Consider the following 14,665-nt stretch of genomic DNA (forward strand, 5'->3'; position numbering starts at 1 on the left):
TCCCAACAGAGAATCAGGTTAACCGACATTCAGGAGAAGGAAGTGTAGATTGCCTCAGGGGTTCTTCACATTTCAACATGTGTTAAATACAAAGGAGTAATCAAGATTTTATCTTCATATTTCCCTTTTAAATTGTTGAAAGTAATATACAGATTCATACATAGGGTCTGTCAGTCACACATTTTGCTGACTGACTAAAAAAGTTGTTAAATATCTATCTGTCTGCCTACCTGCCTGCATTTCTGACAGCATATAATGCAACACAATAAAGGATGAGTATGACCTTTTTGAAAGAGGACACAGTTTTTATGGTACAATTACTATCAACAAACAAAAATAAATGGATAAAAAATATATATATAAAATAGTGATCATCAAAAACAGAGCTGCTTGAACAGATATGAATCTACCAACAGACACATGCCTTGATCTTGTCTTACAAGTGCCTCTGGCAGAATTCTAGTTCTAAACACTGCATCCCTGACACTAATGACACTGTACCACTGAATACGTAAGATTTTTTGGAGTTGTAACAATGGTGTTTTATTACTTGAACATGGGTTAAAGTTTTATATACACATCAGAAACTTAAGAGTTTGTAGTTAATGAAGGTCAGGACTGCAAACTGAATGAAAACATTTTACCAGAATTTAAAGAAAAGAAAAGTCTCTTGACTAAGGGGCAGGCTGATTTTAAGAAACTGCTTAATATAATTTAAACACAAAACCTACTACCTTACTATATTTTCTCTAACTATTGTCCAAAAAATCCATGTGCACCCAACAGGTGTGTAATAAATTAAACCTACAAGCTGTAGTTTTGTCAGTGGTGCCGGTATGCACTAGAAAAGAAAAATGCTAATGAATAAGTGACTCATTAAGACTGATATACGGATATCACACTCACTACGGTTGAGAAAGCTGTGCTGTCTGTTTTTAGAAATAATGAGTCATGGATACGGTAACTAAGCATTTTGCAAAGCATGTGTGACCACCTTTTACGTAACAGAAGGGATGACGTGAAAGCTATTTTGTTATTCTTTTCGAAAAAGAATACCTTAAAAAATGTTTCTAAAAATAGTTGCATTAGCATACTTCTTACTTTGTGCATTTCACATGTTTGTCAAAGAATGGTCCAGTACATATGTTGTGACGTTGGAATGTGTTTTGACTATTTGACAAAAAAAAAAAAAACATGATATTTTGAATTGCAAAGATGAGGACTTTATATATATATATATATATATATATATATATATATATATATATATATATATATATCTTTTAGAAAACCATCTGGTTGTGAAAACAGAAGCAAAGTTATCCTTTGTGAATGTCAAATTAATCATGTACCAGACAGCATACTATTTTTAGGTTCAATGGGTGATCAAAAGTAAACATGGCTCACCTATTAATCTATTTAATGGATTTTAATGAAAATAATACAGGAAAATACAGACAGATAATGAAACAAACAAGCAGCAAGGTTCAGTGAGGACAACTAACCCTAGACTGCCTGACAGGTGTGCAGATTATTTTATGGAAATATGGTTGTGAAAAACCAAATCATTCCTCATATATAGACGACTCATTTTAATATAGCTGAAATCTCCAGCAGTAGTTTAAATGCCATCAGCTATTGCCCGGAAATAGCATAGAGGCTGCTTTCAAAGCCCAAAACACTGCATCAACATTTTAATTTCTCAAACCTGCGTCACTGTAACCACCCCACCTCCTTTCAATGTGTGTTTAGTCTTCATTCTTTTTACACAAAAAATATGCTCAACAAAACAAGTCCAGCAAGTTTTGCCAGACTTTACAAAAGCAAGAATTTCTTGCCTCTTTTAAAAAACTCCAGCCAGTGACAGCCCTTCATTTCCATCTCTGGACTCAAAGAGGACAGGTGTCTGTTGCCTTCTCAGTGTCAGCTTGTGCGATCTGTTTATTCCCTTGAATTTAAGAAAACTACTGCACAGTTGGACCCCACTGGGGTAAGAAAGTAAATTTTCATATTTAAATAATTGTTATTAACTGCAGAATTATAACATGATGTAAGAAATTATTTAAATCTAGCAATTTATTTTAAACATGTTTGGGGAAAGGGGGTTTATCATTTTTTTAACTGTTTTTTCTTTTCAATTATAACTGGTCAAATTCTATCTGAATCTGTCATTTTCTTTAGTGTTTGTTGAAGTGAATTGAACCAAAACTTAAAATTTAAGATTGCAATTTTTTTCTCTCACAATTTTCTGGCATTATATCAAATGCAACTTTGATCTTTTTACTTGATTATACTGCAACACTGACAGTGTAAATCAAAACATTAATTTAATTTAATGTGCTCACGTACAAATGCTGTTACAGTAAAGGATACGGCATGTTCTTGATTTGTTCTTTTAACATAGATGGATTGCGATGCTTGACTTGTCAGGGTGTGGCTGTTCTACAAGCACAGTGGTGCACCAGCCACAGAATATAATAATTATAATATCAAGAAACCTTTGTGCTATATTCAGATTGTAACTCTTGCAAAATTATTTGTTGTAATTGACAAATCTACTTATATGTATCTAAATAAATATAAAAGGAATTCACAGTTTAAAAAAAGATGTAGGAATCTCATTGAAAGCAGAGAGTTCATAGTTAATATGAACTTATTTTAATTTATTTAGTTATTTTTTATAAGTTATGAGTAAAATATTCATGGGAAAGATAATTGGAATTTATTAGAAAGGAATTATGGAAACATAATTCTCAAAAGAAGTAAAATAAAAAACGAAATATATATATTTATTAGTGGACTGTATTGTGGCATGAATGTCTCTTGATTTGTAGTTGTAAGGGAAATGGCTGATTTCAGTTGGGTGTGGATACACCTATGGATGGAATCTTGAAAGGCAACTGTAGATAAGTCACTGCCTTTACAGATAAAAAAAAAAAATGTTTCACAAACTTGTATTTCAGGAATGTTGGCACATGTAATTCAGATCTTCTCACCAAGATTGTGTTTATTATCTTTACAAATTTGTTATCAGTTAATAAGGGATTCACCCATGCAATAAGGTTAGAAACCAGTTTTATGACATGTATGAACTCGTCTAATAATTGTGCCAAAAACAAGCCGAGTTGACTTATTTCTATTTCTGTTTAAATAAATTTATGATTAAAAATTACAATGAAACAAAAGTACACTGGCTTAAGTTTAATTTCCCTATCATTTGCATAAAAGCAGTATGAAAGTTACATTTATCCTACACGTATTCAACCAAACAGGGAAGTGATCATTCTCTCACCTGTTAGCAAACTTTTGAAGAGCACAGAATAGCTTCAATGTATATATTTGTTTGTATAAAATAAACAAAGTACTTACTGTGAGGTATGATTAATAGGAGGCAGACTCTCTGAAGATGGAACCTCTTGTATTCTTGCTCCTCTTAGCGGGTAAGTGCTATGAATGAATGATTCTCTGAAAGGGTGTGTGTGTGTGTGCATGTGTCAGAGAGTGAGTGTGAGAGATAGAAGTAACATTTTAAACTGAAATAATTATTGAATTCTCTCTCTCTCTCTCTCTCTCTCTCTCTCTCTGTGTGTGTGTGTCTCTCTCCACAGGGCTGGTTGGAACAACATCAGCTCAAGATAACACAACAACAGGTATTATAAACAAAAGCTGCATGAATCCGTATTTTCTAACAGGTGAAATTGTGGTTTGAATTGGCCTATAACTGGGGATAGTTTGAAGAACGAGAAAGATGACCAAACCAAGGAAAAGAAAATCTTTATTATAGAACTCATTCCAAAAATCATATAGCTTGTACTTTTGGCAAGAGCAAATTTTACCTAAAAAATCTCAAAGACATGAGTTTCAGTTAAGTCAAAACATAAGCCTATTTGTCTGTTAAACAGAGATTAATGTGATGAAATGTATAGAGATTAAAGTGATGCGTATGTGTCATCAGAGACCAGTTATGATACAAATGACTAATGAAACAGGTTGGAAGCTAAACTGAAACTACAGTTCTTTGTTACCAGACAGTCAACATTCATGTGCATTGTAGTGCACAACACATACAACCAGGGGCCAATTATGATCAAGCAAACAAGTGAAACTGGTAAAACAGCTTGCCAGTCAGGCTGAAAATACAGTCCTTTAGTGCCAGACAGTTCAAACCCCGTGTCTATAGTATATTTTGGATTTAGAGCTAATAATGCAGGGAAGCCAATCAAGACTAATTTAGCTATGTAGAATATTTGCTACCAAATGCTGATAATAAAAGTGTTCAATTAAAGCTACACAATGCAATGCTTTTCTCCTTGACCATAAATGTTGAGAGTTAAGTGATTAAGTTTTAGGCCAGTTTGTAAATACAGGATAAGACTTTAATTATTCAAAATTAGTCAGCATTTCTTTTTACATTTAGCTAAAACTCAAATATTTGATCTTTTTTGTTATGATATTATTAATTTAGTTTTTGTCAAAAAATAGATAGATAGATAGATAGATAGATAGATAGATAGATAGATAGATAGATAGATAGATAGATAGATAGATAGATAGATAGATAGATAGATAGTTTTAACGCATTCATTTTGATTAATTAATTACAAAAAAATTATGGGTTAAAAAATGTAAATGCAGTTAGTGTTCCAAACAATGCAGAACATGTGTAAGTGCTCAGTTTCTTGGTACACTGATTATACTGATGCACACATCAGAGCTTGGCTAACACAGTTTTGCCAACTTAGTGACTTTAGTTCTATATTTAACGAGTTTTCAGACCCCTCTAAAAGTGACCAGCGGCACATCTAGCAACTTTTTCAGGTGTTATTTGGGACTTTTGGAGACTGACATGAAAGAACATATGATTTACTTTTTCTGAAACAATTGCTGCCGTAGGCCCCTCGCCTGTACACAAACACTCTCAGAGCAGGAAATGTTCAGTTTCCACTAACTGAACATGCCCTGGCTTATAGTCTGATGTTAATGCAATAAGACTGTTGACAAAAGTACTATAACATGTTGTTGACTTTTATAGAGAACAATGGCAGCTGTTAGCTAAAGTACTTAAAATGGCACTTTTACTTTAGAACTGAAATTTAATTAAATGCATTTTTTTCAGATATTACTACAGCTTGGGTTTACAAGCATTTGCATTTGAAATTTTCATATTTTTAAAACTTCTTGACACAGCCTAAATTTTTCTGAATAATTTTGTAATTCACAGTTGAGCCAACAGTCAACATGACGTCAGCACCTGGTGATGCAACCCCAACATCCTACAATACAACTGCATCACTGCTGAACGAAATTTTAGGTAATCTGACTTCTCCCACAGTTAAAATCATGAAGAGTGCTGATTTAATTATGTGTAACCTCATCAAGTGTTCATTTTTATTTAACAGGGAATTCAACCTCATCACCAATCAACACGACTTCATCATCAGTTGACAGTACCCTATCAACAGTCAATGCAACCTCACCATCAATGACCTCAATAGCGAATGAAAGCTCACCATCAGTCAACATGACATCCCCAATCAATGCCCTTTTGCCAGGTAACTGAATTCCAACAACATCTGCAATGCAACTTAATGTCTCTTGATTTCCTTTACAGGTATGAAACTTCTAAACTAGTCAATCACTTTTCTTTGTGACAGAAAAGAGAATAGAAAATTGTTGAGATGTATGAAGGAAGGGTATGCAGGAACACATGCTGAATAGCTTCATGCATCTAAAAATGTATGGGTGTATATACTATCCTACTTTTGGCCATTTTTCAGAATGAAAGCAACACAATCCATGGTACATGATGGTTCAGGCTTTCTAAGGATTTTAATTTTGATCAAAAAATAGTTTTCCACTTTTTCTCAGCTAATTTTAAACAAGCTTTGGTCCTGAGAAGTAGCAAATGTTTTAGATCATGTTCAGACATGACTTGTTCTTCTATGACTGACACAGCTTCAATCCACATTTATGGAAAACACCACAACTGTGCTTATCGCCAGTGATTTCTGAAAGTGCCTGTAATCATTTAACTTTGCAGTTTTTGCCTGGGTTTAATGTAGCTTGAAGACCTGAAGATCACTGACATTCAACATTGATTCTTAAGTTTACTTTTAAGTCCCTTTTTCTTTTTTTTAGCATTTTGTAGAACCTGCTCTGGTTTATCTAAGACATGTTGGGGAGGAACCATTGGGGGTCAGAGTTTGAGGGGTGTTTCAGGTGGGATGCATGGACAGTGGGGGTAACTGGTCTGAAAAAAATATTTATCTAAATCACAAAAGTCAAAATGACATTAATATGAACGCTCTCATATACATGTGTTTATGTTGTTTTTTTCATTGTTTCGCTTTCAGATAATACAACTTCATCTCCACAAAACATGACCAGCCCACCACCAGGTAATCATGCATAAACTTTGCAACTATTAATATTTATAGTGCAATTTATTATTTAACCATTTTAACTGTATAGTATATTAAATGACAAATTACAGAATAACATGTCATAGGAGTTGTTTTTTTTCTTGTTTCTTTTATCAACATTGTTTGAACTTTATTAGCATTTACACCAACTTTGTTCCTTGGGAACACAATCTCACCAACAGTGAACCCAACTTCATCACTACACAATGCAACTTCTCCACTACTGAACATGACATCTCCACTGGTTGACCTAACATCACCACCAGGTAAAAATGAAACCAATTGGATACACTTTTTGTTTTTTGTTAAATTCCACAATCAGCTCCAAAATCTCTCTTATAAGACAAGTTTTTTCCTATTTGATAGCCTTTGTGCAGTACTGTTCTGAAACCAACCAAACAAAAAATTATAAATACAGTAAATTTTACTCAAACAAATAATCTTGTCATATTTATGTGTTACTACTTTTAGGTAATTCAAGTTCAACAGTTGTGACTAAAAGAGCAGCAGCTACATATTTTAATTATAAATTTGTGTAGTAATCCTTTTAGGGGCCATAACATGTGTCAGGTAATAAGACACCAGCATTGTATAATATTTTAACCTTGTTTACTTGAGGAAAATACTATTATCATCTTCTAAAGATAATGGACTTACAGGACTGTAGGACATGTTTTATTCCATTTTTTTGAAAATAAATACTCTATTTAATTCACCAAATTAACTAAAATAATTCCATCACCAGTTAACCCAACAGCACCAACTCTAAACACAACTTCACCGGAAGTTACAATGACTTCACCACCAGTCAGTGCTACTTCACTAAGTGCAACTTCACCAACAGTCCCCATGACATCACAGCTACTTAATGAAACTTCACCAATCATTACTACCTCACCACTTCTTAATGCAACTTCCTCACCAGTCAGCATGACCTCATCACATCTTAATGCATCTTCACCACCAGTCCTCATGACTTCACCACCACTTAGTGAAACTTCACCAATCATTACTACCTCACCACTTCTTAATGCAACTTCCTCACCAGTCAGCATGACCGCATCACATCTTAATGCATCTGCACCACCAGTCCTCATGACGTCACCACCACTCAATGAAACTTCACCACCAGTCCTCATGACTTCACCACCGCTCAGTGAAACTTCACTAATCATTACTACCTCACCACTTCTGAATGCAACTTCCTCACCAGTCAGCATGACATCACCACATCTTAATGCATCTGCACCACCAGTCCTCATGACGTCACCACCACTCAATGAAACTTCACCACCAGTCCTCATGACTTCACCACCACTCAGTGAAACTTCACCAATCATTACTACCTCACCACTTCTTAATGCAACTTCCTCACCAGTCAGCATGACATCACCACATCTTAATGCATCTGCACCACCAGTCCTCATGACGTCACCATCACTCAATGAAACTTTACCACCAGTCCTCATGACGTCACCAGCATTCAACACAACCCCCCCACTAATCAGTTTAACGTCACCAGCACTGAATACAACTTCATCACCATTCAGCATGACATCACCACAAGTCAATGAAACATCTTCACCAGTTACTGCATCCTCACCATCAGTCAACATGACCTCATCACCAGTCATTGCAACCTCACCACCAACAAACCTTAACTTAACAGTTAATGCCACCTTACCTCATGTCCAAATGACCTCACCAGCGGTCCACATGACAAACCCAACTGCAGCCTCATTGCCAGGTAACTGAATTCCAGCAACATCTGCAATGTAAATTGATTTCTTCTGATTTCCTTTACAGGTATGAAACTTCTAAATTAGTCAATCCCTTTTCTTGGTGACAAAAAAGCAAATAGAATATTGTCCATGGTTTAAGATGGAGATGCTGATGAGGAGATAAATCAGCACTTTTAGAAAAGAAATGAAATGTGATCTGCTCTACATACTGTAGCTCAACATTCACATAATTAACACCGTGAAAGAGTTAGGAACTCTTCAGGCAGGGATCACCAACTCTGGTCTTTGAGGCTGGTGTCCTGCAGGTATTGGATGTTTTCCCAGCAGCAACACATCTGTTAAAAAAAGGGGTCATTAACTTGTGCAGAACTTGACAATAAGCTTTTGGAGATCCATTTTATTAGGATCAGTTGTGTTGCAGTAGGGAAACATTCAATATCTTTAGGGCACCAGCCCTTGAGGACAAGAATTAGTGATCCCTGCCTTAGAGTAAAGAGAAAAGACAGTCCATGTGATATGTGCAACTGCGCACCATTTCTAGTCAGTTGAGATGTATGCAGGAACGCGCATTCAATAGATTCATAGATATGAAAGTGTCTGGGTGTACATACTTTCCCAGTTTTGGCCATTTTTCAGAATAAAAGCAACACAATCCATGGTACATGAGGTCCTTGAAGACAGAAGGGACGTTTCCAGTGCTATTGACACCCTTAGATTAATAGAAAAGCAGTTTTTTTTAGCTAAGCACTAATGAGATGCAGAAAGGTCCTTCTCTTTTATAATTCTGAGGCTGCATTGTTCAGGCTTTCTAAGGATTTTAATTTTGATCAAAAAATAGTTTTCCACTCTTTCTCAGGTAATTTTAAACAAGCTTTGGTCCTGAGAAGTAGCAAATGTTTTAGATCATGTTCAGACATGACTTGTTCTTCTATGACTGACACAGCTTCAATTCACATTTATGGAAAACTCAACAAATGTGCTCATCGACAGTGATTTCTGAAGTGCCTGTAATCATTTACATGACGAGTTTTTGCCTGGGTTTAATATATTGTATCTTAAAGACCTGAAGCTCACTGACATTCAATATTGACTCATATCTTTTCTTTTAAGTAAGCTACCTTTTTCTTTTTTAACATTTAGTAAAACCTGCTCTGGTTTATCTAAGTATTGTTGCTGGGGAGGGATCAATGGCGGTCAGAGTTTGAGGGGTGTGTCAGGGGATGCATGGACAGTGGGGGTAACTGGTCTGAAAAACATATTTATCTAAATCGCAAAATGACATCAATACGAATGCACACATATATATGTGTTCATATTGATTATTTTTCCATTGTTTCTCTTTCAGATAATACAACTTCATCTCCACAAAACACGACCAGCCCACCACCAGTTACTTCAGTGCCAGGTAATCTTGCATAAGCTTTGCCACTATCGTTATTTATAGTCAAATTGATTATTCAACAATTTTACCTGTACAGTACGTTAATTGACAAACCACAGAATAACACATCATAGGAGTTGTTTTTTTTTTCTTTTTTGATTGTATGATTGTTTCTTTTATCAACATCGTATGTCTAAACTTTATTGGCATTTACACCAACTTTGTTCCTTGGGAACACAATCTCACCAACAGTGAACCCAACTTCATCACTACACAATGCAACTTCTCCACTACTGAACATGACGCCTCCACTGGTTGGCCTAACATCACCACCAGGTAAAAATGAAACCAATTGGATACACTTTTTGATTTTTGTTAAATTTCATAATTAACTCCAAAATCTCTCTTATAAGACAAGCTCTTTTCCTATTTGATTGTATTTGATAGCCTTTGTGCAGTACTGTTCTGAAACCAACCAAACAAAAAATTATAAATACAGTAAATTTTACTCAAACAAATAATCTTGTCATATTTATGTGTTACTACTTTTAGGTAATTCAAGTTCAACAGCTGTGACTAAAAGAGCAGCAACTACATATTTTAATTATAAATTTGTATAGTAATCCTTTTAGGGGCCATAACATGTGTCAGGAAATAAGACACCAGCATTGTATAATATTTTAACCTTGTTTACTTGAGGAAATACTATTATCATCTTCTAAAGATAATGCTTTTGGAGATCCATAAGTAAGTTACCTTTTTCTTTTTTAACATTTAGTAGAACCTGCTCTGGTTTATCTAAGTAATGTTGTTGGGGAGGGATCAATGGGAGTCAGAGTTTGAGGGATGTGTCAGGTGATGCATGGACAGTGGGGGTAACTGGTCTGAAAAACATATTTATCTAAATCGCAAAATGACATCAATACGAATGCACACATATATATGTGTTCATATTGATTATTTTTCCATTGTTTCTCTTTCAGATAATACAACTTCATCTCCACAAAACACGACCAGCCCACCACCAGTTACTTCAGTGCCAGGTAATCTTGCATAAGCTTTGCCACTATCGTTATTTATAGTCCAATTGATTATTCAACAATTTTAACTGTACAGTACGTTAATTGACAAACCACAGAATAACACGTCATAGGAGTTGTTTTTTTTTTCTTTTTTTGATTGTATGATTGTTTCTTTTATCAACATCGTATGTCTAAACTTTATTGGCATTTACACCAACTTTGTTCCTTGGGAACACAATCTCACCAACAGTGAACCCAACTTCATCACTACACAATGCAACTTCTCCACTACTGAACATGACGCCTCCACTGGTTGGCCTAACATCACCACCAGGTAAAAATGAAACCAATTGGATACACTTTTTGTTTTTTGTTAAATTTCATAATTAACTCCAAAATCTCTCTTATAAGACAAGCTCTTTTCCTATTTGATTGTATTTGATAGCCTTTGTGCAGTACTGTTCTGAAACCAACCAAACAAAAAATTATAAATACAGTAAATTTTACTCAAACAAATAATCTTGTCATATTTATGTGTTACTACTTTTAGGTAATTCAAGTTCAACAGCTGTGACTAAAAGAGCAGCAACTACATATTTTAATTATAAATTTGTATAGTAATCCTTTTAGGGGCCATAACATGTGTCAGGAAATAAGACACCAGCATTGTATAATATTTTAACCTTGTTTACTTGAGGAAATACTATTATCATCTTCTAAAGATAATGCTTTTGGAGATCCATAAGTAAGTTACCTTTTTCTTTTTTAACATTTAGTAGAACCTGCTCTGGTTTATCTAAGTAATGTTGTTGGGGAGGGATCAATGGGAGTCAGAGTTTGAGGGATGTGTCAGGTGATGCATGGACAGTGGGGGTAACTGGTCTGAAAAACATATTTATCTAAATCGCAAAATGACATCAATACGAATGCACACATATATATGTGTTCATATTGATTATTTTTCCATTGTTTCTCTTTCAGATAATACAACTTCATCTCCACAAAACACGACCAGCCCACCACCAGTTACTTCAGTGCCAGGTAATCTTGCATAAGCTTTGCCACTATCGTTATTTATAGTCCAATTGATTATTCAACAATTTTAACTGTACAGTACGTTAATTGACAAACCACAGAATAACACGTCATAGGAGTTGTTTTTTTTTTCTTTTTTTGATTGTATGATTGTTTCTTTTATCAACATCGTATGTCTAAACTTTTTTGGCATTTACACCAACTTTGTTCCTTGGGAACACAATCTCACCAACAGTGAACCCAACTTCATCACTACACAATGCAACTTCTCCACTACTGAACATGACGCCTCCACTGGTTGGCCTAACATCACCACCAGGTAAAAATGAAACCAATTGGATACACTTTTTGTTTTTGTTAAATTTCATAATTAACTCCAAAATCTCTCTTATAAGACAAGCTCTTTTCCTATTTGATTGTATTTGATAGCCTTTGTGCAGTACTGTTCTGAAACCAACCAAACAAAAAATTATAAATACAGTAAATTTTACTCAAACAAATAATCTTGTCATATTTATGTGTTACTACTTTTAGGTAATTCAAGTTCAACAGCTGTGACTAAAAGAGCAGCAACTACATATTTTAATTATAAATTTGTATAGTAATCCTTTTAGGGGCCATAACATGTGTCAGGAAATAAGACACCAGCATTGTATAATATTTTAACCTTGTTTACTTGAGGAAATACTATTATCATCTTCTAAAGATAATGCTTTTGGAGATCCATAAGTAAGTTACCTTTTTCTTTTTTAACATTTAGTAGAACCTGCTCTGGTTTATCTAAGTAATGTTGTTGGGGAGGGATCAATGGGAGTCAGAGTTTGAGGGATGTGTCAGGTGATGCATGGACAGTGGGGGTAACTGGTCTGAAAAACATATTTATCTAAATCGCAAAATGACATCAATACGAATGCACACATATATATGTGTTCATATTGATTATTTTTCCATTGTTTCTCTTTCAGATAATACAACTTCATCTCCACAAAACACGACCAGCCCACCACCAGTTACTTCAGTGCCAGGTAATCTTGCATAAGCTTTGCCACTATCGTTATTTATAGTCCAATTGATTATTCAACAATTTTAACTGTACAGTACGTTAATTGACAAACCACAGAATAACACGTCATAGGAGTTTTTTTTCTTTTTTTGATTGTATGATTGTTTCTTTTATCAACATCGTATGTCTAAACTTTATTGGCATTTACACCAACTTTGTTCCTTGGGAACACAATCTCACCAACAGTGAACCCAACTTCATCACTACACAATGCAACTTCTCCACTACTGAACATGACGTCTCCACTGGTTGGCCTAACATCACCACCAGGTAAAAATGAAACCAATTGGATACACTTTTTGTTTTTTGTTAAATTTCATAATTAACTCCAAAATCTCTCTTATAAGACAAGCTCTTTTCCTATTTGATTGTATTTGATAGCCTTTGTGCAGTACTGTTCTGAAACCAACCAAACAAAAAATTATAAATACAGTAAATTTTACTCAAACAAATAATCTTGTCATATTTATGTGTTACTACTTTTAGGTAATTCAAGTTCAACAGCTGTGACTAAAAGAGCAGCAACTACATATTTTAATTATAAATTTGTATAGTAATCCTTTTAGGGGCCATAACATGTGTCAGGAAATAAGACACCAGCATTGTATAATATTTTAACCTTGTTTACTTGAGGAAATACTATTATCATCTTCTAAAGATAATGCTTTTGGAGATCCATAAGTAAGTTACCTTTTTCTTTTTTAACATTTAGTAGAACCTGCTCTGGTTTATCTAAGTAATGTTGTTGGGGAGGGATCAATGGGAGTCAGAGTTTGAGGGGTGTGTCAGGTGTATAAATGTGTTCATTTATTTTTTTCATTATTTTTCTTTTAGATAATACACATCCATCTCCAGAAAACATGACCACCCCACCACCATTTACAGCAAGGCCAGGTAATCATCCATAAACTTTGCCACTATCCTTATTATTTAAGTTCAATTAGTTTTTCAACCCTATTTAATATACAGTTTGTTCAAAACTACAGGATAACATGTCGTTGAATGAGTTATTTATTTATTTTCTTTTTAATCAACATTGTATAAACTTTATTGCCATTTATACCAACTTTTTTACTTGGGAATGCGATCTTATCAACAGTGAACTCAACTCCATCACTACACAATGCAACTTCTCCACTACTGAACATGACATCTCCACTGGTTGACATAACACCACCAGCTGTCTCAACAATGACACCACCAGGTAAAAATGAAACCAATTGGATACACTTTTTGTTTTTTGTTAAATTCCACAATTAATTACACACACACACACACACACACACACACACCCTCCCCCCACACACACACACAAAAAAAAACAAAACAAGACAAGGTTTTACCTATTTGACTGTATTTAATAGCCTCTGTGCAGCTCTGTTCTGAAACCAAACAAAAAATATCTGTAGAAGATTTTACTTTTACAATTAATCTTTTTTTATCTGTGTTATTACATAATTCAGGTTCAACAGCAGTGACTCAAACAGCAGCTTCTTCATTAATCCCGTCTACTGGCATTATAACTACTCCAACTACAACCACGACTCCAACTACAACCACAACTCCAACTACAACCACAACAACAACACGTGCCCCACCACCAGAGCCTATTGTCAAAATGGGATTTAAGATGGAACAAACTTTTGAACCAGAGTTAGCAAACACTACATCACCACAGTTTAAGGAACTGGAAACCAAAGTCACCAGTGCAGTGAGTTTTATTTCTTTTATAAAGCTTTAACCACTATTTTACAACTTACTTGGTTTGTTTTTGTTATGTGTTACTATGCTGTTCAATTACCTATTACGTAACATTTTCTAATTTTAATGTGTTCTTCAGCTCTCATGCTACTTATTGTTTCTGATTTTACTAGTGTTACTTATTATCTCCAATTGAAAATTATTACAAAAGTATTTTTCGTGGGGTCTCCATAAAGGATTTATGAAACTGAATCAAAATGTATATGTTTATACAAACATACATGTCTTGTGTGACACAT

At 34.6% G+C, this 14,665-nt stretch overlaps 1 protein-coding gene across 1 annotated transcript in view; it reads left to right on the forward strand.

The window, feature by feature from the left end:
- The first annotated feature begins 1,866 nt into the window (after window positions 1–1,866).
- LOC121638586 (uncharacterized threonine-rich GPI-anchored glycoprotein PJ4664.02-like) overlaps window positions 1,867–14,665 on the forward strand; it is a 28,281-nt gene continuing 15,482 nt past the window's right edge. Inside the window, exons 1-19 of the mRNA XM_041983447.1 lie at window positions 1,867–1,990; window positions 3,389–3,440; window positions 3,609–3,650; window positions 5,222–5,311; window positions 5,400–5,552; window positions 6,354–6,398; window positions 6,605–6,688; window positions 7,168–8,169; window positions 9,510–9,569; window positions 9,798–9,881; window positions 10,529–10,588; window positions 10,818–10,901; window positions 11,549–11,608; window positions 11,838–11,921; window positions 12,568–12,627; window positions 12,852–12,935; window positions 13,500–13,559; window positions 13,765–13,869; window positions 14,129–14,376. Coding sequence (XP_041839381.1) covers window positions 3,407–3,440; window positions 3,609–3,650; window positions 5,222–5,311; window positions 5,400–5,552; window positions 6,354–6,398; window positions 6,605–6,688; window positions 7,168–8,169; window positions 9,510–9,569; window positions 9,798–9,881; window positions 10,529–10,588; window positions 10,818–10,901; window positions 11,549–11,608; window positions 11,838–11,921; window positions 12,568–12,627; window positions 12,852–12,935; window positions 13,500–13,559; window positions 13,765–13,869; window positions 14,129–14,376 — 2,439 coding nt within the window. The 5' untranslated portion in view covers window positions 1,867–1,990; window positions 3,389–3,406. The remainder of the gene's footprint in view (window positions 1,991–3,388; window positions 3,441–3,608; window positions 3,651–5,221; window positions 5,312–5,399; window positions 5,553–6,353; window positions 6,399–6,604; window positions 6,689–7,167; window positions 8,170–9,509; window positions 9,570–9,797; window positions 9,882–10,528; window positions 10,589–10,817; window positions 10,902–11,548; window positions 11,609–11,837; window positions 11,922–12,567; window positions 12,628–12,851; window positions 12,936–13,499; window positions 13,560–13,764; window positions 13,870–14,128; window positions 14,377–14,665) is intronic.

Source organism: Melanotaenia boesemani, chromosome 4, assembly GCF_017639745.1.
Source record: "Melanotaenia boesemani isolate fMelBoe1 chromosome 4, fMelBoe1.pri, whole genome shotgun sequence".
Classification (NCBI taxonomy): Eukaryota; Metazoa; Chordata; class Actinopteri; order Atheriniformes; family Melanotaeniidae; genus Melanotaenia; species Melanotaenia boesemani.